The 27,798-nt window shown below is 42.9% G+C and overlaps 1 protein-coding gene across 7 annotated transcripts in view; it reads left to right on the top strand.

Moving 5' to 3' along the window:
* LOC115162863 (protein furry homolog) overlaps window positions 1–27,798 on the top strand; it is a 273,622-nt gene that overhangs the window by 17,160 nt on the left and 228,664 nt on the right. For 3 of the 7 annotated variants that reach the window (XM_029714316.1, XM_029714315.1, XM_029714317.1), the window contains exon 1: window positions 1,336–1,783. The exons of 1 other annotated variant lie outside the window; for it this stretch is intronic. In XM_029714316.1, the coding sequence (XP_029570176.1) occupies window positions 1,603–1,783 (181 nt within the window). In that variant the 5' untranslated portion in view covers window positions 1,336–1,602. Of the gene's footprint in view, window positions 1–1,335; window positions 1,784–17,421; window positions 17,651–27,798 lie in introns of those variants that run through there. 3 more of the 7 variants (XM_029714319.1, XM_029714323.1, XM_029714320.1) reach the window with 3 other exon arrangements.

The following is a 27,798-nucleotide window of genomic DNA, read 5'->3' as shown; positions in this document are numbered from 1 at the left end:
TTTAAACAGAAAACGCCTTCAAGTGCATACACAGTATGTTTGTATTACTGATGTAGCCCAACCAGCTTAGGAAAAACTTGCACATGTACAGTAGGTGTGTCCAGTTTACGTGTCTATTGAAAAAGATTGATTGAATACACCCTGCTCAGAGAGAACAATTTTTTAATTCATGTCAATTCTGCAATATATTTGTTTTACTTGTTGTGTTTAATATTTCATGTTTTAACCATACATTTTTTTTACAGTTTTGAAAATAAAAGTGGTAAAAGTGCAGTAACTGCATTGTATGGTGTTATTTTTTACGCAGTACTAGCCGAATCACTGCAAAATAACGGCAGTGTATTGCATTTGAACTGCAGTTATACTGCACTGTACAGCAGTTATTTTTTTTGTGATGGAAATTGACTTAAAACTCTAGAGACATTGTTGTAAATGCTGGGCTGACATGTGACCCTGACCCAAAACTGAACTGGCTGTGGATGTGGCATCTGATGATTGTTTGAACCTAGGTCTTGTGCACGTCACAAGACAGTGTTAGCCCACTGAGCAAAAGCCTAGGTGTTTGCATAAACGTCACACAGCCTCCATTACACAGGATCAGGATAAGGGAGGAAGCAGGGAGAGGCGGAGGTGACTTTCAGGTTGATATGGGGGATGCATTGTCCTGACGACCATGGCGGTATTCATAAAGCGTCTCAGAGTAGGAATGCAGATCTAGGATCCGTTTTTTCTTTTAAATCATAATGAATAAGATCACATGGATAGGGAAAACCTGATCCTACATCAGCACTCCTACAATGAGATGCTTTATGAATACGGGTCCAGAAATCAACATGAGGAGTAGTCAGCTCGAACGCATTAAACACCACGCCTGTCATTCTCTCTGGTTCTGAATGCTGCTCACAGCTAGTTAAAACATTTTTGAAATGGGGAGGTTCCTGAAATAGTTTAGTAAGAAATGTTAACTTTCAGAGTGGCTGATCAATTAGAGGACCAGTGTTTGTGTGTGTGTGTGTTGTCTTGGGAGAAAGTGCAGACTGCCTCATGCCTGGACTGTGTTAAACGTATGGAGAATGTTTGTTTGGTAACACCTCCTGCACATAAAAGGTTCTGTTGAAGTTGGCAGAGCTCTGCTTGCTTGGCCCTGTTACCTCTCCTTTCACTCCCAAGCTTTGGCTCTGCCCCTTTCTCTCTCTCTCTCTCTCTCTCTCTCTCTCTCTCTCTCTCTCTCTCTCTCTCTCTCTCTCTCTCTCTCTCTGTGTTATCTTTGCTGAAAAGAGGAGGGGCCAACCATGAAGTAATCAGACACCTGCCCAATTCATGCATGTTACTGTAACTCGCTAAACTGCTCTGACAAGTGCAGGGGTTAACACACACTAGCAGGACTGGCAGCTGGCTGGATGCTCCGCTACATCTCTTTACAGCAACACAGTCATTCTCCCCAGACGGAGCGCTAGATAACAAAGGGTGGGCTGGGAAGGAGGAAAAGGAAGGAGGAGAAATTAAACAAAAAGCAGAAATACACTGCCCTCGCAGGCTCTCAATGTTGCTAGGACAGCGGTCTTGAACTCTGCACGGTGGGCTCCTTGCCATTCAATCAGCATGTCTCTAAAGGAGTGGGACGTGGGGGAGTGTGCTGAAGCGGACTGCTCGAAGGGACAGGATGAGGTGGTCATGATTCGCATGGCCAGTCTACATGTGGACCTGTTTCCCGCCAAAGACTTCCAAGGGAAGTTTAAAAAGATGCATCCCAAGAAAAGGCCCACCATTCTGGACTTGGAAAGTAGGTGCTGTTTTGGATGTTTAACATGCTGGGAAAAATCTTGGTGCTGAAGGCTAGGGTTTTATCTGCCAATGTAGTTGTCGGAGGATAAGTCTTGGAACCTGGTTTTAGTGTGGGACCTGTGTAGACTTGATGCCAGAAAACTAATAACAGACTAATTGCAGCTACTCATATCACCACTCTATGAAATACCTCACTCTCCACTTATATTTGTCACAGTTACCTCGAATCTTACGACTTTTTACTTAAAGATTCATAGAGAAACTTGTGTGCTATGTCGGCTACGTCATATTACTAATTTCAAGTTTTAATGTCACGTGCACAAATCCAAGCTGTAAACTCAACAATGCAGTAATCAGTATCAATGTAGTACTAAAAATAACAACAGGTAAAACAAAAACAAGAAATTAAAATTAAAATAAGAAATAAGAAATAAGAAGAACACGAGAAAGTAAGTAAGCTATATTCAGGGTCAGTTCCAATACCATATTTACAATGTGCAGGGATAGTGGAGTGATAGAGGTAGATATGTATAGGGGTAAGGTGACTAGGCATCAGGATATAAGATAAACAGAGTAACAGCAGCGTATATGAAGATTATATGTGAGTATGTGTGGGTGAGCAAATGTGTATGCATGTTATCTGTGTGTGTGAGCAAATTAAGCGTGTGTGCGTGTGTGTGTGTGTTGGAGTGTCAGTGAGTGTGCATAGACAGACGGTACAAAAATTTAATTCAAGGGTCAACTCAGATAGTCCGTGTAGGCATTTTTTTAGCAGTCTTATGGCTTGGGGATAGAAGGTGTTCAGGAGCCTGTTGGTGTCAGACTTGCACCCCAGATACAGGTGCAAAAGAGCAACAACAAAAAATAACAGTATGGGGATGAGGTTGTTGAGATGGGCTGTGTACAGGTGCAATGATCGGTAAGCTCCTCTGACAGCTGAAGATTAAAGTTAGAGAGGGAGATACAAGTCTCCAGCTTCAGGGATTTTTGCAATTCGTTCCAGTCATTGGCAGCAGAGAACAGAAAGGAAAGGCGGCCAAAGAAGGTGTTGGCTTTGCGGATGACCATTGAAATATACCTGCTGGAGCGTGTGCTATGGGTGGGTGTTGCTATTGTAACCAGTGAGCTGAGATAAGGCGGGGCTTTACCTTTTTTTTCTTTTTTACATTTTATTTCACCTTTATTTAACCAGGTAGGCAAGTTGAGAACAAGTTCTCATTTACAATTGAGACCTGGCCAAGATAAAGCAAAGCAGTTTGACACATACAACAACACAGAGTTACACATGGAGTAAAACAAACATACAGTCAATAATACAGTAGAAAAATAAGTCTATATACAATGTGAGCAAATGAGGTGAGATAAGGGAGGTAAAGGCAAAAAAAGGCCATGGTGGCGAAGTACATACAAAAAAGCAAGTAAAACACTGGAATGGTAGATTTGCAGTGGAAGAAAGTGCAAAGTAGAAATATAAATAATGGGGTGCAAAGGAGCAAAATAAATAAATACAGTAGGGGAAGAGGTAGTTGTTTGGGCTAAATTATAGATGGGCTATATACAGGTGCAGTAATCTGTGAACTGCTCTGACAGCTGGTGCTTAAAGCTAGTGAGGGAGAAAAGTGTTTCCAGTTTCAGAGATTTTTGTAGTTCGTTCCAGTCATTGGCCACAGAGAAATGGAAGGAGAGGCGGCCGAAGGAGGAATTGGCTTTGGGGGTGACCAGTGAGATATACCTGCTGGAGTGCGTGCTACAGGTGGGTGTTGCTATGGTGACCAGCGAACTGAGATAAGGGGGGACTTTACCTAGCAGGGTCTTGTAGATGACCTGGAGCCAGTGGGTTTGGCGACGAGTATGAAGCGAGGGCCAGCCAATGAGAGCATACAGGTCGCAGTGGTGGGTAGTAAATGAGGCTTTGGTGACAAAACGGATGGCACGGTGATAGACTGCATCCAATTTATTGAGTAGGGTATTGGAGGCTGTTTTGTAAATGACATCGCCGAAGTCGAGGATCGGTAGGATGGTAAGTTTTACGAGGGTATGTTTGGCAGCATGAGTGAAGGATGCTTTGTTGTGAAATAGGAAGCCAATTCTAGATTTAACTTTGGATTGGAGATGTTTGATGTGAGTCTGGAAGGAGAGTTTACAGTCTAACCAGACACCTAGGTATTTGTAGTTGTCCACATATTTTAAATCAGAACCGTCCAGAGAAGTGATGCTAGTTGAGCGGGTGGGTGTGGGCAGGAATCGGTTGAAGAGCATGCACTTAGTTTTACTTGCATTTAAAATCAGTTGGAGGCCATGTAAGGAGTGTTGTATGGCATTGAAGCTCGTTTGGAGGTTTAATAACTGTGTCCAAAGAAGGGCCAGATGTATACATTATGGTGTCATCTGCGTAGAGGTGGATCAGAGAATCACTAGCAGCAAGAGCGACGTCATTGATATATACAGAGAAAAGTGTCGGCCCGAGAATTGAACCCTGTGGCACCCCCATAGAGACTGCAAGCGGTCTGGACATCAGGCCCTCCGATTTGACACACTAAACTCTAAGAAGTAGTTGGTGAACCAGGCGAGGCAGTCATTTGAGAAACCACGGCTATTGAGTCTGCCGATAAGAATGCGGTGATTGACAGAGTCAAAAGCCTTGGCCAGGTCAATGAAGACGGCTGCACAGTACTGTCTTTTATCGATGCGGTTATGATATCGTTTAGGACCTTGAGCATGGCTGAGGTGCACCCATGACCAGCTCGGAAACCAGATTGCATAGTGGAGAAGGTACGGTGGGATTCGAAATGGTTGGTGATCTGTTTGTTAACTTGGTTTTCGAAGATTTTAGAAAGGCAGCCCAGGATGGATATAGTTCTATAACAGTTTGGTCTAGAGTGTCTCCCCCCTTGTAGAGAGGGATGACCGTGGAATCTTTCCAATCTTTGGGGATCTCAGATGATACGAAAGACAGGCTAGTAATAGGGGTTGCGAAAATTTTGACTGATAATTTTAGAAAGAGAGGGTCCAGATTGTCTAAACCAGCTGATTTGTAAGAATCCAGATTTTGCAGCTTTTTCAGAACGTCAGCTGTCTGAATTTGGGTGAAGTAGAAGTGGGGGGGCTTGGGCAAGTTTCTGCGGGAGGTGCAGAACTGTTGGTCGGGGAAGGGGTAGCCAGGTGGAAAGCATGGCCAGCCGTAGAAAAATGCTTATTGAAATGATCGATTATCGTAGATTTATCGTTGGTGACAGTGTTTCCTAGCCTCAGTCCAGTGGGCAGCTGGGAGGAGGTGCTCTTATTTTCCATGGACTTTAGTGTCCCAAAACTTTATGGAATTAGTGCTACAGGATGCACATTTCTTTTTGGAAATGCTAGCCTTTTCTTTCCTAACTGACTGTGTATATTGGCTCCTGACTTCCCTGAAAAATTGCATATCGAGGGGGCTATTCGATGCTAATGCAGTACGTAACAGGATGTTTTTGTGCTGGTCAAGGGCTGTCTGTCAAGTCTGGATTGAACCAAGGGCTATATCTGTTCTTAGTTCTACATTTTTTGAATGGGGCATGCTTATTTAGGATGGTGAGGAAATCACTTTTAAAGAGCAACCAGGCATCCTCTTCTGACGGGACGAGGACAATGTACATCCAGGATACCCGGACCAGGTCGATTAGAAAGGCCTGCTCTCTGTAGTGTTTAAGGGAGCGTTTGACAGTGATGAGGGGTGGTGGTTTGACCACGGACCTGTTACGGACTCAGGCAATGAGGCAGTGATCACTGAGATCCTGGTTGAAGATAGCAGAGGTGTATTTAGAGGGCAAGTTGGTCAGGATGATACCTATGAGGGTGCCCATGGTTACGGATTTAGGGTTGTACCTGGTAGGTTCCTTGATAATTTGTGTGAGATTGAGGGCATCTAGCTTAGATTGTAGGACGGCCGGGGTATTAAGCATATCCCAGTTTAGGTTACCTAAAAGTATGAACTCTGAAGATAGATGGGGGGCAATCAATTCACATATGGTGTCCAGGGCACAGCTGGGGGCTGAGGGGGGTCTATAACAAACGGCAACATTGAGAGACTTATTTCTGGAGTGGTGGATTTTTAAAAGTAGAAGCTCAAATTGTTTGGGCACAGACCTGGATGGTATGACAGAACTCTGCAGGCTATCTCTGCAGTAGATTGCAACTCTACCCCCGTTAGCAGTTCTATCTTGTCGGAAAATGTTGTAGTTGGGGATGGAAATTTCAGAATTTTTGGTGACCTTCTTAAGTCAGGATTCAGACACGGCTAGGACATCAGGGTTGGCAGAGTGTGCTAAAGCAGTGAATGAAACAAAGTTAGGAAAGAGGCTTCTGATGTTGACATGCATGAAACCAAGGATTTTACAGTTACAAAAGTCAACAAATGAGAGCGCCTGGGGAAAGGGTGTGTTGCTGGGGGCTACAGTGCCTGGGTTGACCTCTACATCACCAGAGGAACAGAGGAGGAGTAGGATAAGGGTACGGCTAAAGGCTATAAGAACTGGTCGTCTAGTGCGTTGGGGACAGAGAATAAAAGGAGCAGATTAATGGGCATGGTAGAATAGATTCAGTGCATAATGTACAGACAAAGTTATGGTAGGATGTGTGTACAGTGGAGGTAAACCTAGGCGTTGAGTGACGATGAGAGCGGTTGTGTCTCTGGAGGCACCAGTTAAGCCAGTTGAGGTCTCCGCATGTGTGGAGGGTGCGACAAAATAGCTATCTAAGGCATTTAGGGCGGAGCTGGGGGCTCTACAGTGAAATAAAACAATAATAACTAACCTGAACAGCAGTAGACAAGGCATATTGACATTAGGGGGAGGCATGTGTAGCCGAGTGATTATAGGGTCCAATGAGCAGCATTGGGTGAGTCAGGGAGCCGTTCGGTATTCGCTACTACGCTAGGCGAGCTGGAGCTAGCGGGCCGTGGCCAGCACATGGGTCTTCGGCGAAGTCACAACGGAAAAGCCTGTTGAAACGACCTCGGACGATTATGTTGGCAGACCAGTCATGATGGATCGGCGGAGCTCCGTGTCGGCAATAAAGGGTCCTGGCCAATTGGCAAAATATGTATTGTAGCCCAAGAATTAGCTGGTAGACCTCTTCGGCTAGCCGGGAGATAGGCCTAGCTCCAGGCTAACTGGTGCTTGCTTCGGGACAGAGGGGTTAGCCAGGAGTAGCCACTCGGATTGCAGCTAGCTAGCTGCAATGATCCGGTGTAATGGTCCAGAGTTTGCGGTAGGAATCCGGAGATGTGGTAGGGAAAAAGCAGTCCGATATGCTCTGGGTTGATATCGCGCTGTGCAGACTGGCACATGGGACAAGACAAAACACACGTCCGACTGCTACGCCATCTTAGATTTATGTTACAGGTTTTGGTTTTTCCATTTATGTTTTGAGGTTGGACTTTTAGCACGTATAGCATATTAGCACATAGGGCTCACAGATTGGTGTCACCTCATCAGTCATTACGCTGGTTGCCAACTCGTTAGTGGGAAGGTGTTTTACCTGTGTTGGCCCAAGTGCTAATGAGGAGTGGCTGGCCCAGTGCTCCAGTGGAGCTTAAGAGATGCTGGGAGAGCTACACTTCAGGTCAGCTGAGGTGCGATTTCGAGCTCAACTTACATTTGAAAGACGCCTGAGTTGTGATGCTTTCCCTGTTTAGTGTTTTTTGCGCCATATTCTTTTTACTCCCTATCCTAAGTTGTGGGTTTTTCTTTTAGTTTGTCTTTTCGGAGGCAAACCTATTGGGCATCCATGGTGGGTCTCTTTTAGTACCCCTTACTAGTCTCTTTGCCAACTTTCAGTGGGCACCCATATCAGTGCCTTTCAGAACCCCTTTTGAACTCCTTTCTGTTTTGCTTGGTTGTTAAAGTGATTTTCTTTGTTAGTTCCCTTTGTTGTGATCGACATTTTGAGTTTGTCTTGTGGGAACGTAACACCTGCGCACCACTGGCCTCCATTATTTCATCACCATTTCAACTTCAACATTTCAACATCATCAAATTACCTATGCTTAGTCTAATACAGTGACAGCTAAAAGATACCAAAAACAATTCAGTCCAATCTATGTAAGTTACATATGATGTGGCTTTCCATAGTACTGATTTCTCTTTGTGTGGGTGTGTATGTGTGAGTGTGAGCGTGAGCGTGAGCATGTGCGTGTGCGCAAGTATAAAAAACATGTTGACTTAGAAACGCCAATGCCATCCTCCTCTTTCATGTTGCCGAAACGGTCTATGACTCTGTCAAACAGTATGCTCTTTTAGTTTTTGTTGTCCTAGGCTACCTGGCTAAAATGCTTGCTCGCTAGCCTAACTTCCTTTCATGGTAACGATGAGCCTGCTAGTTAACATTAGCTTACTACATCTAGCTACATGTTGAACTTCCATCCTCTCAGGCCAGGGGAAAAATGTATGAATTTATTGTTGGATCAGAATTGCCCTTATAATCATTGGCCAGTATGGAGAATGAAGTTTAACTACAAGACCAAATCCCTATCTCCATCCATTTAGGAAAGGGACAATTTTAGCTAGCTAGCTAGCCACCGGAGGACAAAGACACAACGAGATGCAACAATTTAAGTTTTTTACATTACATTTTACTTTGGCTTCCCTTGACACTTTTTTTTGGTGTGCCAGGACCATTCACAGTTGAGCTCACTCAGTTTAGCTCAGCGCAGATGGGCTATTATTTATACTTTTTTATCAAGGGGATGCCAAATTCTCACTGGTTTCCCTTACATTCAATTCTACGGGCGGCAACAATGTCATACTCTTTCTGACCAACAGCATCAGATAGATGTGCTACACATACAGAGACAGAAGTGCAGTGTTTTGTTCGCTTTGATGATTTCTCCGGTGAGATACATTCAGCCTCTTGTGAATTGAAGGAAAATTATGAAACAGAGACGATAGATACATTATTTTATATATTTTAGTATTTTTTTCTTTGTCATTTTGTCGGGGAGGCCTGGCTTTCCTTGCCATCCATAAATACACGCCACTGACCACACTGTCAGGTCACTGACCTCCTCCCTAGAGGCTGTCTCATCATCGTAGGTGATCAGGCCAACCACCGTAGTGTTGTGACATCGTGTGTGTGTGAAAGGTGTTGTACAGTACACAGCTGCAGGTGAGACAGATGCAGTTTCCTAGTAATAGTTGTGATAAGCCTTGGCAGCTGGGACATTTCACATTTCTCTGCTCTTCTAGCAGTGGGGCTGTAACTTTGTAGCAGTGTGTCTGTAGATTTCTGGCAGTGGGTCTGTAGCTTTCTTGCAGTGTGGCTGTAACTGTAGCTGTGGGGCTGTAGCTTTCTGTCATTGGTCTCTAGCTTTCTTGTAGTGTGGCTTAGGGTTGAATAGCGAGAACGAGGTTACCGAGATTTACAGAGTGTTCCCGCCCAAACCTACTCCCTTTTCGCAGGATAAGCTCCTGCGAGAAACCAGTAAATTATGATACATTATTTATATGAACAGACATGAAATGGAACTGTTAAATTATGTGCAGTGTCTAAATCTGACTTCTCTATGGCCTTCTCTCTGCTATCTGCATGATCAATCATCAACGCTCAGGGTGGGGACAGACAGCGCATCTTAGTATGGAGCGCACTTCACAATGCATGTATCACCTCGTCATGGTCACTTTTTTTCTTGTGACAGGTAGGTCTAAATTTGCTGCAGCATAGCCTATGCTACAGTGATATAAGGACAGAATGCGTATCTAATTCACAAATTTCCATCTGGCTTTTGGTGGTCATCTTATTTTTGCAAAGATGATTTTTATTTAATTGCAGTTGCAGAGTTTCAAAACAGCCTACCACTCGAACATCGTTGCTTTAAAAAAAAATGTATTTTTTTATTTCACCTTTATTTAACCAGGTAGGCAAGTTGAGAACAAGTTCTCATTTACAATTGCGACCTGGCCAAGATAAAGCAAAGCAGTTTGACACATACAACAACACAGAGTTACACATGGAGTAAAACAAACATACAGTCAATAATACAGTAGAAAAATAAGTCTATATACAATGTGAGCAAATGAGGTGAGATAAGGGAGGTAAAAGTTTAAAAAAGGCCATGGTGGCAAAGTAAATACAATATAGCAAGTAAAACACTGGAATGGTAGATTTGTAGTGGAAGAAAGTGCAAAGTAGAAATAGAAATAATGGGGTGCAAAGGAGCAAAATAAATAAATAAATACAGTATGGTTAGAGGTAGTTGTATGGCCTAAATTATAGATGGGCTATGTACAGGTGCAGTGATCTGTGAGCTGCTCTGACAGATCAATGTGCAGATTATTTTGTGCCCAATTGAAATGAATGGTAAATAATGTATTGTGTTATTTTGGAGTCAATTTTATTGTAAAGATGAATTGAATATTTTTCTAAACACTTCAACATTAATGTGGATGCTACCATGATTATGGAAAGTCCTGAATAAATCGTAAATAATGATGAGTGAGAAAGTTACAGATGCACAAATATCAAGACATGCTAATACAGTTGAAATCGGAAATGTACATACACCTTAGCCAAATACATTTAAACTCAGTTTTCAAAATTCCTGACATTTAATCCCAGTAAAAATGCCCTGTCTTAGGTCAGTTAGGATCACCACTTTATTTTAAGAATGTGAAATGTCAGAATAATAGTAGAGAGAATGATTTATTTCAGCTTTTATTTCTTTCAACACATTCCCAGTGACTCAGAAGTTTACATGCACTCCATTAGTATTTGCTAGCATTGCCTTTAAATTGTTTCACTTGGTCAAACGTTTCGGGTAGCCTTCCACAAGCTTCCCACAATAAATTGGGTGAATTTAGGCCCATTCCTCTTAACAGAGCTGGTGTAACTGAGTCAGGTTTGTAGGCCTCCTTGCTCGCACATGCTTTTTCAGGTCTGCCCACAAATATTATATAGGATTGAGGTCAGGGCTTTGTGATGGCCACTCCAATACCTTGACTTTGTTGTCTATAAGCCATTTTGCCACAACTTTGGAAGTATGCTTGGGATCATTGTCCATTTGGAAGACCCATTTGCGACCAAGCTTTAACTTCCTGACTGATGTCTTGAGATATTGCTTCAATATAGCCACATCATTTTCCTTTCCTCATGATGCCTACTATTTTGTGAAGTGCACCAGACCCCTCATGCAGCAAAGCACCCCCACAGCATGATGCTGCCACCCCATGTGCTTCACGGTTGGGATGGTGTTCTTTGTCTTGCAAGCCTCCCCCTTTTTCCTCCAAACATAACGATGTTCATTATAGCCAAACAGTTCTATTTTTGTTTCATCAAACCAGAGGACATTTCTCCAAAAAGTACGATCTTTGTCCCCATGTGCAGTTGCTAACCGTAGTCCGCTATTTCATGGCGGTTTTGGAGCTGTGGCTTCTTCCTTCCTGAGCGGCCTTTCAGATTATGTCGATATAGGACTCATTTTACTGTGGATATAGATACTTTTGTACCTGTTTCCATCAGCATCTTCACAACGTCCGTTGCTGTTGTTCTGGGATTGATTTGCACTCTTCGCACCAAAGTACGTTCATCTCTAGGAGAAAGAACGCGTCTCCTTCCTGAGCGGTATGACGACTGCGTGGTCCCATGGTGTTTATACTTGCGTACTATTGTCTTTTCAGATGAACGTGGTACCTTCAGGCATTTGTAAATTGCTCCCAAGGATGAGCCAGACTTGTGGAGGTTTACATTTTTTTTCTCTGAGGTCTTGGCTTTCTTTTGATTTCCCCATGATGTAAAGCAAAGAGGCACTGAGTTTGAAGGTAGGCCTTGAAATACATCTACAGGTACACCTTCAGTTGACTCAAGTGATGTCAATTAGCCTATCAGAAGCTTCTAAAGCCATGATATCATTTTCTGCAATTTTTCAAGCTGTTTAATTAACAATTTAATTCAACTTAGTGTATGTAATCTTCTGACCCACTGGAATTGAGATACAGTGGATTATAAATTAAATAATCTGTCTGTAAACTTTTTTGGAAATATTACTTGTGTCATGCACAAAGTAGATGTCCTAACCGACTTGCCAAAACTATAGTTTGTTAACAAGAAATTTGTGGAGTGGTTGAAAAAACGAGTTTTAATGACTCCAACCTAAGTGTATATAAACTTCTGACTTCAACTGTATCTCACCATTACAATAACAGGGAAGGTTAGCATTTTCGTGGGTATGATATTTACTGTTTGCCTCTGTAACTTTCTCACTAGTCATTATTCACAATTCATTCAGGATTATCCATAATCATGGTAGCATCCACATTAATGTAGAAGTGTTTAGAAACACATTCTATTCTTATTTACAATAAAAGTGACTCCAAAATGAAACAATACATTATTTTCCATTCATTTATATTGGGCACAAATAATCTGAAACACAACCAAAACAAACAGTAAATGCATCCAACAAGTTTGTAGAGTCAGAAGCGTGATGTAATCATTGTGTGCTAGGACTTTCGACTACTTTAATACACATATAAGGAAATTTGTCCCAGTACTTTTGGTCCCCTAAAATGGTGTGACTATGTACAAAAAGTGCTGTAATGTCGAAACGTTTCACCTGATATGATAGGAAATATCCTCAAATTAAAGCTGACAGTCTGCACTTTAACTTCATTGTCATTGTATCATTTCAAATCCAAAGTGCTTGAGTACAGAGCCAAAACAATAACAAATGTGTCACTGTCCCAATACGTTTAGAGTTCTCTGTATTGCCAAATTTAAATCAAATTCGCTAGTCTGTAATTGTAACTTCATAGGCCGCATGTCCTGCACCAGCATCAAATGTTCTCTCCCAGCTTCATGGTTTGAACGACGTGCGTAATTCCAGTCCATGTAATACAGTATAATACAATACAGTACAGTAATACAGTCCACACTCAAAAAGATTAGCCTACTGGAGCTTGTTTAATTTATTTAACCCAGAGAGCAAAGCTACATCTAAGGGCTTGATTTTCTGTGCTGTGTTTTTTCTGTCCAGCGTAATGTGCGGTACACTGTCATTTTCAACCTCTCCCTGATCCAGTCTGTAATACCTACATGTTTCAAGCAGACTACCATAGTCCCTGTGCCCAAGAATGCCAAGGTAACCTGTCTAAATGACTATCTTCCTGTAGCACCCACAACTGTAGCCATGAAATGCTTTGAAAGGCTGGTCATGACTGACATCAACACCATCATCCCAGACACCCTGAACCCACTCTGATCTTCAGATGACGCAACAGATCCACAGATGACGCAATCTCTAAGGGGCGGCAGGTAGCCTATTTGTTAAAGCATTGGGCCAGTAACTGAAAGGTTGCTGGATGGAATCCCTGAACTGACAAGGTAAAAATCTGTCGTTCTGCCCCCGAGCAAGGCAGTTAACCCACTGTTCCCCAGGCGAAGAAGACATGGATGTCGATTAAGGCAGCCCCCCCGCACCTCTTTGATTCAGAGGGGTTGGGTTAAATGTGGAAGACACATTTCAGTTGTATAAGCCTTTCCCTATTGCCCTTTCCAATCTGGATAAAAGCCACACCTATGTGAGAATTCTGTTCACTGATTCAGCAAGAAACACCATAGTGCCCTCCAAGCTCATCACTAAACTAAGGACCCTGGGATTAAACACCTCCCTCTGTAACTGGATCCTGGACTTCCCAACCGGGCCACCTCCAGGTAGCAAGACATCCGCCACAATGACCCTCAACACGGGGGCCTTCAGGGGTGCTTGCTTAGTCCTCTTCTGTACTCCATTTTCACCCATGACTGCGTCACCGCGCACGACTCCAACACCATCATTAAGTTCGCAAACGACACGACGGTGGTAGGCCTGATCACCGATGACAATGAGACAGGTGGTTAGAGACCTGGCAGTGTGGTGCCAGGACAACAACCTCTCCCTCAACATCAGCAAGACAAAGGAGCTGATTGTGAAAATAGGGCCGATCACGCCCCCATTCACATTGACAGGCTGTAGTGGAGCGAGTCGAGAGCTTCAAGGACCTCGGTGTTCACATCACTAAGGACCTATCATGGTCCGAACACAACAACAAAGTTGTAAAGAGGGCACGACAACACCTCAGGAGGCTGAAAATATTAATCATGGGCCCTCAGATCCTCAAAAAGCATCACCACTTGGTATGGTAACTGCTTGGGATCCAACCACAAGGCGCTACAGAGGGTAGTGCGTACAGCCCAGTACATAATTGGGACCGAGCTCCTTGCCATCTAGCACCTAAAAAGGCCCTAAAAAAATTGTTAACGACTCCAGTCATCCAAGTCATAGTGTTCTCTCTGTTACGGCACAGCAAGCAGTACCGGAGCACCAAGTCTATGACCAAAAGGCTCCTGAACAGCCTCTACCCCCAAGCCATAACACTGCTGAACAGTTAATCAAATGGCTACCAGGATTATTTGAATTGTTTTTACACTGCTGCTACTCACTGTTTATTATCAATGTATAGTCACCCTACCTACATGTACAAATTACCTTGATTAAGCTGTATGCCTGCACTGTCAAGGGGTGTACTAGAGGCGAAGTCAGGTGCAGGAGAGCAGAGTAATGTTTAACAGGCGCACTTTTATTTTCGTTCCCAAAAACGAGAGCACTACATAAATCAAATGCACTCAAAACACGGAACATAACAAAAGTAAAGCGCGTAATAAAACACCACAATAACACGAAACAATTACACACAAAATACATGATGGGAAACAGAGGGTTAAATACAAGTAGATTGATTGGGGAAATGAAAACCAGGTGTGTATGGAACAAGACAAGACAAATGGACATATGAAAAATGGAGCGGCGATGGCTAGAAAGCCGGTGACGTCGATCGCCGAACGTCGCCCGAACAAGGAGAGGAGCCCGACTTCGGCGGAAGTCGTAACACGCACATTGACTCGGTAACAGTACCCCCTGTATATTGCCTCGTTATTGTTACTTTGTTACTTTTTATAATTTTTTTAACTTTTGTTTATTTACTAAATATTTTCTTAACTCTATTTCTTGAACTGCGTTGTTGGTTAAGGGATTGTAAGTAAGCATTTCATGGTAAGGTCTATACCTGTTTTATTCGGCGCATGTGACTAATACATTTTTTTTATTTTTTATTTTATTTTATCCTTATTTTACCATGTAAGTTGACTGAGAAGACGTTCTGATTTACAGGGGAGAGGAGGGGGGATGAATGAGCCAATTGTGACACCATTTATTTAAAAAAAATTGCACTGGCTCTATGCACACTCACTGGACTCTACCCACACACTCACACATACTACACTGACACTCCAACACACACACAGAGACAGAGACATAGAGACAGAGAGACAGAGGGACAGAGACACAGAGACAGAGACAGAGAGACAGAGACAGAGAGACAGAGAGACAGAGAGACAGAGACACAGAGACACAGAGACAGAGACAGAAACACAGAGACAGAGACACAGAGACAGAGACAGAGACAGACAGAGAGACACAGAGACACAGAGACACAGACAGACAGAGAGACACACAGACACACAGACAGACAGACAGACAGACAGACAGACAGACAGACAGACAGACAGACAGACAGACAGACAGACAGACAGACAGACAGACAGACAGACAGACAGACAGACAGACAGACAGACAGACAGACAGAAGCTGCTGCCTAGGGATCCAGAATAAAATACAGAAAAAGTCTCAATGCTGAGCATGACCTCAGTGTTGTACTGTCAAAAACTGATCCCAGAATAGACCTGCTTGTTGAAAACTTCAACAGCCACACACCTCTTATTAGGACTATGTGTGTGTTTTCTGGTCTATATCTGTGTTATGTGATCAAACAGTGTATTCCAATTCAGAATACCAATTATTTATTGTATTTTAACAGCAACAGTTCCAACCAAATTTTTTTTTTCAACAATACTTTCAATAGTAAGATGTACAGCAGGCCTGATCATTTTTCTTCTGTACTGTTACTTAGGTTGGCACTATCAAATTTATAAAAATACAAACCTGAAATACCTTATTTCTATAAGTATTCAGACCCTTTAATATGAGACTCAAAATTGAGCTCAGGTGCATCGTGTTTCCATTGGTCGTCCTTGAGATGTTTCTACAACTTGATTGGAGTCCACCTGTGGTAAATTCAATTGATTAGACATGATTTGGGAAGGCACACACCTGTCTATATAAGGTCCCAGTGCATCTCAGAGCCAAAACCAAGCCATGAGGTCGAAGAAATTGTCCGTAGAGCTCTGACACAGGATTGTGTCGCAGCACAGATCTGGGGAAGGGTACCAAAAAAAATGTGTTAAGCATTGAAGGTCCCTAAGAACACATTGGCCTCCATCATTCTTAAATGGAATAAGTTTGGAACCACCAAGACTCTTCCAAGAGCTGGCCGCCTGGTCAAACTAAGAAAATCGGGGGAGAAGGGAAACGGAGAGCAGACAGAGGGTTATTTTTGGCATTATAAGGCACAGGACCCTATGGCGTTCACAGAGCGCTTTGTACACAAATGTCAGTCGGAACTGGTTCAGAACCCCTCAATGGGGGACTTAACATCTACGATTAACCCCCCACAACAACAGCTCCCCAGGCGCCCAGTGTGGCAGCCCCCCACTCCAAAACCTGTCTTTTGGGTTAAAAGTGAAAGTCAAATTTCAGTTGGACCTTGTGTGCAATTGACCAATAAAGTGAACTCTCTCCCTTATGAAGCTTGCATTATCCCAATATTAGGAGAAATATGTTTTGACTGAAAAATACGTGTTGAGACAAATTCCCAGTAGGAAAAACTCAATAATTTCAACATTGATTTGCCCTCTGGGTTACTGATGTTGGTAAAGGCACTACTGTGGTAAAAACATAAATAGTCAGTCCCGAGTTGATGTGCAGGGGTAGGAGGTAATTGAGGTAGCTAGACACATATAGGTATGGTTAAAGTGACTAGGCAACATGATAGATTGACAGTAGAAGCAGCGTGTGTGTGTGTGTGGGCGTATGTAGTGTGTGTGTGCGCTGGGATGGCTTGTTAGTGTACTGTAACCTCCTTTACTGTAGCTCCCATCCTCTCCCAGTCTGAGAGTCTCAGGTTGCTCAGTGACAGGGCTCAGCAGCTCTATGAGGGACGAGTCCCTCATCGCTATCATCATTATCAGGCCGCTGCAGAGACAAACACTGGTTATCATTAACTGAGCTCCGCTAAGAGGATTGCTTCCTGCACTTCCAGCCTCCATGCAGTTATTTAAAGGGAGCTTGCACATCGCCGCCCTGCATGCCTGCCTGACGTGCGGCTTTAGATACACAGAGAGAGAGAGGGATAGATAGGAAGAGAGAGGGCAGGAGGGAGGGTGGGACAGAGAGAGAGGGACGTAGGGAGGGAGGGGTAGAGAGAGGGAGGGGAGAGAAAGAGAGAGGGATTGAGAGAGGGGAAGAGCGAGGGAGGGAGCAGGAGACAGTGGAAGAGTGAGGACAGGGAGAGAGAGATAGTGGGAGAGCGAGCAAGGACAGGGAGAGAACATGATGGAGTGAGAGAGCAGAGAGAGAGCGGATAAGTGAGTGAGGGAGCGAGGAGAGAGAGATAGAGGGCTGAGCGCCAGGAACAGGAGGAGGAGGAGAAGGAGGGGCAGCGCAGTGTCAGTTTGTTCTGGTGCTCGCCAGCGCAGCAGAAGTGTTGTGCATCACAGTGTGGTGACAGTGACAGCAACGGCAGCTCAAACTGCTTCTCCAGAGCTGCAGGAGTAAACAACAACAACAACAGTAGCATCAACAGGGAGACGTTCCACCTGTGTGCAGCCTGGATAGGCATGGCCAGCCAACAGGACTCAGGCTTCTTTGAGATCAGCATCAAGTCTCTGCTCAAGTCCTGGAGTGGATGTGAGTATACACTAATTTGCCGGCCAGCCTGCCTGGCTTCCAGCGCAGCATGCTTGTTTAGTGCTGTTAGCGTTAGCTACCACACCAGACTAAATTTAGCTTCAGTCATTCAGAATGACAGACAACGTAGAGATGATAGCGTAGCTTAGTGTTGTGCACATGTTGGCTGAACTACTTAGTGGTGCTGATTCACTATGTGTTTTACCCCAAGTTTTGGGGTTTTGGCTCCTTTTCCTGTTTGTGGGTGAGGGTCAGGGTAAGACTTCTTTCTACGTGAGCTGCCTGCTGTGGAGTTTAAATAGCTGCTGTTCAATGCTGGGTTCCTAATAGGATTAGGGAGGTTCAGCTCTAGAGTGCAGCTTCACCACCCTGCCTTCCCATAGAGAGGCAGGATGGATAGGATGCTATTTGATTTGATTTATTAGGATCCCCATTTAGCCGACGCCAATGGCGACAGCTAATCTTACTGGGGTCCGACACATAACGAGAAATACATTACATAGACAATAATTTACAGTTTACATACATTTAAAAACAGTAACATGTAATGTGTGTGCATCTATCAGTTCCACATGCATGTCAGTACATACACACAGCAAGTAGGTCACATGGGGGAGAGATTTTGGGCCATGAGGTGTTGCTTTATTTGTTTTTTGTATAGGACTCGTTCAACTGTAGATTCAATGTTTGTAAAGATGGGGAGAGGTCTGTAACTAATAAAGAGATGCTCTGCTTTTTTGACACCGCACTCCACAAAGCAGAAGTCAGTTGTTAACAAGAAATGTGTGGAGTGGTTGAAAAAATTTCTGACTTCAACTGTATGTGTTTTGACCATGACAGTTTTACAATCCAAGGTTACACCAAGTAATTTAGTCTCCTCAACTTGTTCAACAGCCATACCATTCATTACCAAATTCAGCTGAGGTCTACAACTTAAGGAATGACTTGTACCAAATACAATTCTTTTAGTTTTAGAGATGTTCAGGACCATTACTGGCCACCATTCCAAAACTGACTGCAACTCTTTGTTAAGGGTTTCAGTGACTTCATTAGCTGTGGTTGCTAATGTGTATATGGTTGAGTCAACAGTATAAACACATGTTTTGTTTAATGCCAGTGGCAGGTCATTGGTAAAAATAGAAAAGAGTAGAGTGCCTAGATAGCTGCCCTGTGTTACACCGCACTTTATATGTTTGACATTAGAGAAGCTTCCATTAAAGAAAACCCTTTGAGTTATATTAGATAGTCAGCTCTAATTCACTATATGGCAGAGGTTGAAAAGCCATAACACATACGTTTTCTCAGCAAGAGGTTATGGTCAATAATATCAAAGGCTGCACTGAAATCTAACAGTACAGCTCCAGCAATCTTATTATTATCAATTTCATTTATGTCAGTGCAGTACATGTTGTGGGCCCTTCTCTGTAAGTATGCTGAAAGTCTGCTGTTAATTTGTTAACAGATAAAAAAAATGTACAAAAGTTTGTGAAAAGCTTGAAGAAAGTTGCTAGGTCTGCTGTTAGAACCAGTTAAGGACTTTGGCTTAACTCCAGGCTTGAGGATAAAGACTTTCCTCTAGGCTTAGCTATGATATGACAGATAGGAGTGGCTATAGAGTCAGCTACCATCCTCAGTTGCTTTCCATCTAAATTGTAAATGACAGTAGTAGATCAGATTTAATATTGCAGATATATTGTGGCTTCCATCAATGTTATTGTCTGCATCATTTACAATCCCCATAAATATGTTTTGTGTGTATATATATATATACAGTGCATTCTGAAAGTATTCAGATCCCTTGACTTTTTCCACATTTTGCTACATTACAGCCTTATTCGAAAATGGAATCAATCTAAACATACCCCATAATGGCAAAGCAAAAACAGGTTTTCTGAAATTTTTGCTAATTTAGTCAAAATATAAAAATGGAAATATCACATTTACATATGTATTCAGACCCTTTACTCTGTATTTTGTTGAAGTACCTTTGGCAGAGATTACAGCCTCGAGTCTTCTTGGGTATGATGCTACAAGCTTGGCACACCTGTATTTGGGGACTTTCTCCCATTCTTCTCTGCAGATCCTCTCATGGTCTGTCAGGTTGGATGGGGAGCATTGCTGCACAGCTATTTTCAGGTCTCTCCAGAGATACTTGATCTTGGTCAAGTCCGGGCTTTCGCTGGGCCACTCAAGGACATTCAGAGACTTGTCTCGAAGCCACTCTTGCGTTGTCTTGGCTGTGTGCTTAGGATATTTGCCCTGTTGGAAGATGAACCTTTGCCCCAGTCTGAGGTCATGAGCGCTCTGGATCAGGTTTTTATCAAGGATCTCTCTGTACTTTACTTTGCTCCGTTCATCTTTGCCTCGATCCTGACCTTTCTCCTAGTCCCTGCCGCTGAAAAACATCCCCACAGCATGATGCTGCCACCACCATGCTTTACTGTAGGGATGGTGCCAGGTTTCTTCCAGATGTGACGCTTGGCATTCAGGCCAAAGAGTTCAATCTTGGTTTCATCAGACTAGAAAATCTTGTTTCTCATGGTCTGAGAGCCTTTAGGTGCCTTTTAGCAAACTCCAAGCAGGCTGTCATGTGCCTTTTACTGAGGAGTGGCTTCCATCTGGCCACTCTATCATAAAGGCCTGATTGGTGGAGTGCTGCAGAGATGGTTGTCCTTCTGGAAGGTTCTCCCATCTCCTCAGAGGAACTCTGGAGCTCTGTCAGAGTGACCATCGGGTTCTTGGTCACCTCCCTGACCAAGGCTCTTCTCCCCCGATTGCTCAGTTTGGCCAGGCGGCGAGCTCTAGAAACAGTCTTGCTGGTTCCAAACTTCTTCCATTTAACAATGATGGAGGCCAATGTGTTCTTGGGGACCTTCAATGTGCCTCGAAACAATCCTGTCTCGGAGCTCTAATGGCAATTCCTTCAACCTAATGGCTTGGTTTTGGCTCTGACATGCACTGTGAACTGTGGGACCTTATATAGACAGGTGTGTGCCTTTCCAAATCATGTCCATGCAATTGAATTGACCACAGGTGGACTCCAATCAAGTTGTAGAAACATCTCAAGGATGATCAATGAAAACAGGATGCACCTGAGCTCAGTTTTGAGTCTCATAGCAAAGGGTCTGAATACTTATGTAAATAAGGTATTTCTGTTTTGTTTTTGTTTTAATTTGCAAAAATGTATAAAAACCTGTTTTAGATTTGTCATTATGGAGTGTTGTTTGTATATTGATGAGGAACTTTGTTTATTTAATCAATTTAAGATTAAGGCTCGTAACTTAACAAAATGTGGAAAAAGGGAAGGGGTCTGAATACCTTCCAAATGCACTGTATTTTTCAACTGTGCTGTGATGTTTCATAAAAGCTCTGAACCTTTCTATTCTCATAGATTCTACATTTTGTAAATTACAGATAAACATTATTATATTATTGATCGATTGACTATGACTTTTTAAATACCCAGCAGTGCTATTTGCAGTTAGCTCCAGGTAAATATTGCAATGCTTCAGCCATTACTCCAATAACTTTACAAAATGTAAACTTACAATGCCTTTCCTTCATTATGAGTTTTTTATGCATGAGTACAATGGCTCACTGTTTATTGTTGTCATTTCCTGCTGTTTGCCCACTTTGCCAGTGAAGTAATCATTAAAATAATTGGCAACATCAAATGGTTTTGTGATGAATATGCCATCTGATTCGATGAAAGATGGAATTGAATGTGTCTTTCTGACCATAATTTCATTTAAAGTACTCCAAAGTTTGTTTGCATCATTCTTTATATCATAGATACTGACTTTATGATACAGTTTCTTCTTATTTTTGTTGTGTTTCGTCACTTACTTTCTCAATTTGCAGTAAGTCAAGATGTGCTGCCAGACTTATTAGCCCCCATTTGCCCCTTCTCTTTCAAACATACAGTTTTTCATTTCCTCATCGATCCATGGAGATGTAACAGTCAGTTTCTTAACAGGTGCATGTTTATCAATAATTGGAAGAAGCAATTTCATAAATTAATCAAGTGGAGTGTGTGGATGCTCCTTATTAATCACATCAGACAAATAAATATTTTTAACATCATCCACATTAGAGTCACAGCAAAATCTTTTGTATGATCTCTTATACACTAATACACTCTCTTATACAGCTGTTGGAACTTTGGCTTTCTTGGATAAGGCCACTATATTGTGATCACTGCATCCAATGGGTACAGATGCAGCTTTAGAACAAAGTTCTACAGTATTAGTAAAAATGTGATCAGTACATGTGGATGATATTGTTCCTGTAGTGTTTGGAAACACCCTGGTAGGTTGATTAATAACCTGAACCAGATTATGTGCGCTGGTTACAGTGAGACGCTTCCTCTTCAGTCCTCTCAGTCAATATTCAGGTCCCCAAGAAAGTAGATCTCTGTTTACATCACATACACTATCAAGCATTTCACACATATTATTTAGATATTGACTGTTAGCACTTGGTGATTTATAGCAACAACCCAAAAAGAAAAGGCTTCAGATGTGCCATGTGAACCTTCAACCACAACATTTCAATAACACTTGGCATAAGATCTTCTCTAAGCATTACAGGGATATGGCTCTGAAAATATACAGCAACACCTCCCCCATAAGCAATACTGTCTCTTCTATAGATGTTATATCCTTGTATTGCTATGAAATTAATTATCTAATCGAGTCTCAGAAATGAGTAGTATATAAATGTTATCTGATGTTAGCAAGTTATTGATTTAATTAACCTTATTTCTAAGGCTACATATAGTAATATGGGCTACTTCCCTGGGTGGCTTATCAGAGATAGACATAATATGTAAAATATCTAACACAGCAAGATAAAATATATATACTGCTCAAAAAAATAAAGGGAACACTTAAACAACACATCCTCGATCTGAATGAAAGAAATAATCTTATTAAATACTTTTTTCTTTACATAGTTGAATGTGCTGACAACAAAATCACACAAAAATAATCAATGGAAATCCAATTTATCAACCCATGGAGGTCTGGATTTGGAGTCACACTCAAAATTAAAGTGGAAAACCACACTACAGGCTGATCCAACTTTGATGTAATGTCCTTAAAACAAGTCAAAATGAGGCTCAGTAGTGTGTGTGGCCTCCACGTGCCTGTATGACCTCCCTACAACGCCTGGGCATGCTCCTGATGAGGTGGCGGATGGTCTCCTGAGGGATCTCCTCCCAGACCTGGACTAAAGCATCCGCCAACTCCTGGACAGTCTGTGGTGCAACGTGGCGTTGGTGGATGGAGCGAGACATGATGTCCCAGATGTGCTCAATTGGATTCAGGTCTGGGGAACAGGCGGGCCAGTCCATAGCATCAATGCCTTCATCTTGCAGGAACTGCTGACACACTCCAGCCACATGAGGTCGAGCATTGTCTTGCATTAGGAGGAACCCAGGGCCAACCGCACCAGCATATGGTCTCACAAGGAGTCTGAGGATCTCATCTCGGTACCTAATGGCAGTCAGGCTACCTCTGGCGAGCACATGGAGGGCTGTGCGGCCCCCCAAATAAATGCCACCCCACACCATGACTGACCCACCGCCAAACCGGTCATGCTGGAGGATGTTGAAGGCAGCAGAACGTTCTCCACGGCGTCTCCAGACTCTGTCACGTCTGTCACGTGCTCAGTGTGAACCTGCTTTCATCTGTGAAGAGCACAGGGCGCCAGTGGCGAGTTTGCCAATTTTGGTGTTCTCTGGCAAATGCCAAACGCCCTGCACGGTGTTGGGCTGTAAGCACAACCCCCACCTGTGGACGTCGGGCCCTCATACCACCCTCATGGAGTCTGTTTCTGACCGTTTGAGCAGACACATGCACATTTGTGGCCTGCTGGAGGTCATTTTGCAGGGCTCTGGCAGTGCTCCTCCTGCTCCTCCTTGCACAAAGGCGGAGGTAGCAGTCCTGCTGCTGGGTTGTTGCCCTCCTACGGCCTCCTCCACGTCTCCTGATGTACTGGCCTGTCTCCTGGTAGTGCCTCCATGCTCTGGACACTACGCTGACAGACACAGCAAACCTTCTTGCCACAGCTCGCATTGATGTGCCATCCTGGATGAGCTGCACTACCTGAGCCACTTGTGTGGGTTGTAGACTCCGTCTCATGCTAACACTAGAGTGAAAGCACCGCCAGCATTCAAAAGTGACCAAAACATCAGCCAGGAAGCATAGGAACTGAGAAGTGGTCTGTGGTCCCCACCTGCAGAACCACTCCTTTATTGGGGGTGTTGTTTAAGTGTGTTGTTTTGTGTTGTTTAAGTGTTCCCTTTATTTTTTTGAGCAGTGTATATTCAGCAGTCCATTAATCAGTTGGTGTGTGTGTGTGTGTGTGTGTGTGTGTGATGCGGGGCTGAAGCTACGAACCCATAGCCTTGGCTCTCTCATCCCTTCCAGGCTTTTGGGAGGGAGCATGGACAATGAGCCTGTCATAGCGGGTGTAAGCAATGTCCCCATGCGCTCTGTCAGCTTTCATGGCTGGGATAAGTACTTTCCTCTTCTGGCGCACAGCTGGACCTGTCACCTGGGCTGATAGTGGGTTTTCCAGTCCTGTGGGCGCTCTCCACCTAAATCTTATTGTGGTCCATCTTTAGTTTCTCCGAAATCATTTCCCTCACTTTGTCCTCATGGGGAGATTCTGCAATTCCGTCCACAACAATGTTGTTCCACCTTGATTGTCCCTCGAGATCATTTGATTTCTCCGTCACTGTTAACATGCATTCACATGCAGAACTGATATTCTCTCTCAATGACAGATTTCTGTCATCTGCCGTTCTCCTGTTTACACTCATTGAGCTGATCCTGGGAGAACTGCAAACTGTTCTTCAGGTCCTGAACTCTGGTCAGGTCTTCCATTCTTTTATTAGTTGACTCCACCAGTATTTGGACACAAGACTTCAAGCAATTTTCTTGTTGTTGTAACAACTGCTTGTAGTTTTGTTCGTTTAAAAGATCCTTCACCTGTGATTGAGAGACACCACTGTCCTCAACGATAATCCCACCAGCTTTGGTCTTTGTTATGGTAGCAACGTTGGTTACGCTGTTTCCCCTCGCAGTTCCACACTGGGTAGGTCGCAGGGATGATTGGAAACAACAACAACAAACAGCAGGGATATATAGAGAGCCACAAGCCCGGGACAAGCCACAAGGAGCTGCATTGCAGGGCTGCATTCAAGACCTCAAGAAAATACCACTAGCTTGATAGGCAGCTAGCTATTCCCAGCAGCACCTCAGACCCGTACGTGGTCGGCAGAATCACTGGAATCACATTTTTGTTATGACCCTTGCAAGTTTAGACCGTTGCGCCATTCACCTGCTTGCTATAGCGCTACCAGATTTCGGTTGCTTCCCAATGGCATCCAGTACCTTTATGGTGCACCACTTTTGACCAGGGCCCATAGGATCTTAAAATAACTCAACTAACAAGGCCTAAATCGTTCTTTGTGGGGTCGCGTACCTTAAAAGCATTTTAAAATCACACATATCAATGCTTAACATTCAAATACACAGTTTTAATCCAGGATATTGACAGCCCAAGTGAATGTGTAAGAATAATATGAAGTACTGTACATATTTAAGTGCATTCTACAAGTTTGGCATTTCACAAGAACATACTGTAATACAACAGAATTATGTTATTCTAACAATAGAGCCTTCTTGGAAAGTTATGAATGATTTGATTTGTATGTTTGACCATTTATGAACACAATTAAAAAGGAATGCTACATTATGTCACCCGTTCTACATGGTAACCAAAAGGGTTACCAAAAGGGTCAAAAGAGTTCTACATGGTAACAAAACTTCCGAATTCAACTGTGTGTGTATGTATATATATATATATATATATACACACACAGTTGAATTCGGAAGTTTACATACACCTTAGCCAAATACATTTATACTCAGTTTTCATAACTCCTGACATATAAGCCTAATAAAAACTCCCTGTCTTAGGTCAGTTAGGTATATATATATATATATGTATATATACACACACACACTAATGGTCAAAAGTTTTAGAACACCTACTCATTCAAGATTTTTATTTTATTTTACTATTTTCTATATTGTAGAATAATTGTGAAGACATCAAAACTATTAAATAACACATATAGAATCATGTAGTAACAAAAAAAGTGTTAAACAAATCAAAATTACATTTTATATTTGAAATTCTTCAAATAGCCACCGTTTGCCTTACATCTGGTGATGTAAGTGGAATGATGAGATAGAAGTTCTTCTTCGCTGTTTTGTTTTATTATTTCACTGCCAAACTGTGTTCGATCTTGTCTAGCCACCTTGTCTCAAGAGGACCACAATGGAAATAAGTCCCAGACTTTATTGTGTGTTATCCTCCATGATTTTATTCATGCGCATGTATGTCTTTTTCAAGTTTTATGTGTGCTTGTTTTTTAAAATGGTCAAATTAATAAACTAAACTAAACTTGCCTTGATGACAGCTTTGCACACTCTTGGCATTCTCTGAACCAGCTTCACCTGGGATACTTTTCCAACAGTCTTGAAGAAGTTCCCACTTATGCTGAGCACTTGGTGGCTGCTTTTCCTTCACTCTGCGGTTCATCTCATCCCAAACCATCTCAATTGGGTTGAGGTCAGTGGGATTGTGGAGGCCAGGTCATCTGGTGCAGCACTCCATCACTCTCGTCCTTGGTCAAATATCCCTTACACAGCCTGGACGTGTGTTGGGTCATTGTCCCGTTGAAAAACAGATGATAGTGCCACTAAACGTAAACCAGATGGGAATGTTTATCTCTGCAGAATGCTGTGTTAGCCATGCTAGTTAAGTGTACCTTGAATTCTAATAAAGCACCACCACACCATCACACCTCCTCCTTCTTGCTTCACGGTGGGAACCACACATGCGGAGATCATCCATTCACCTACTCTGCATCTCACACAAAGACACGGCGGTTGGAACCAAAAATCTCAAATTTGGACTCATCAGACCAAAAGGACAGATTTCCACTGGTCTAATGTCCATTGCTCATGTTTCTTGGCCCAAGGAAATATTTTCTTCTTATTAGTGTCCTTTAGTAGTGGTTTCTTTGCAGCAATTCAACCAAGAAGGCCTGATTCACGCAGTCTCCTCTGAACAGTTGATGTTGAGATGTGTCTGCTACTTGAACTCTGTGAAGCATTTATTTGGGCTGCAATTTTTGAGGCTGGTAACGCTAATGAACTTATCCTCTGCAGCAGAGGTAACTCTGGGTCTTCCTTTCCTGCGGCGGTCCTCATCAGAGACAGTTTCTTCATAGCGCTTGTTGGTTTTTTGCGACTGCACTTGAAGAAACATTCTTGACATTTTCCAGATTGACTGACCTTCATGTCTTAACTCGTAAGGATCCACCCCTTTTTTTCAATTTTCGCCTAAAATGACATACCCAAATCTAAGGTCCTTGGAACTGTAGCCAACCTCCCTGGGCGCGGCCGCAAGAGGAAAATCGACCCCAGATTAAACAGAAGGATAGTGCGAATGGTAGAAAAAGAACCAACGATATCTGCCAAAGAGATACAAGCTGAACTCCAAGGTGAAGGTACGTCAGTTTCTGATCGCACCATCTGTCGCTTTTTGAGCTAAAGTGGGCTCCATGGAAGAAGACCCAGGAGGACTCCACTTTGAAAGAAAAACATAAAACAGCCAGACTGGAATTTGCTAAAATGCATATTGACAAGCCACAATCCTCCTGGGAGAATGTCCTTTGGACAGGTGAGTCAAAACTGGAGTCAAAACCAGTCACATCAGCTCTATGTTTACAGACGAAAAAAATGAAGCTTTCAAAGAAAAAACACCATACCTACAGTGAAACATGGAAGAGGCTCGGTTATGTTTTGGGGCTGCTTTACTGCGCCTGGCACAGGGTGCCTTGAATCTGTGCAGGGCATAATGAAATCTCAAGACATTCAAGGCGTTCTGGAGCGAAACGTACTGCCCAGTGTTAGAAAGCTTTGTCTCAGTCGCAGGTCATGGGTCCTCCAACAGGATAATGACCCAAAACACACAGCTAAAAGCAACCAAGAATGGATAAGAACAAAACATTGGACTATTCTGAAGTGGCCTTCTATAAGTCCTGATCTGAATCCTATCAAACATCT

Source organism: Salmo trutta, chromosome 26 (genome assembly GCF_901001165.1).
Source record: "Salmo trutta chromosome 26, fSalTru1.1, whole genome shotgun sequence".
Taxonomy (NCBI): Eukaryota; Metazoa; Chordata; class Actinopteri; order Salmoniformes; family Salmonidae; genus Salmo; species Salmo trutta.
Note: the sequence above shows the minus strand (reverse complement) of the source record. Positions and strands in the feature narration are given on the sequence as shown.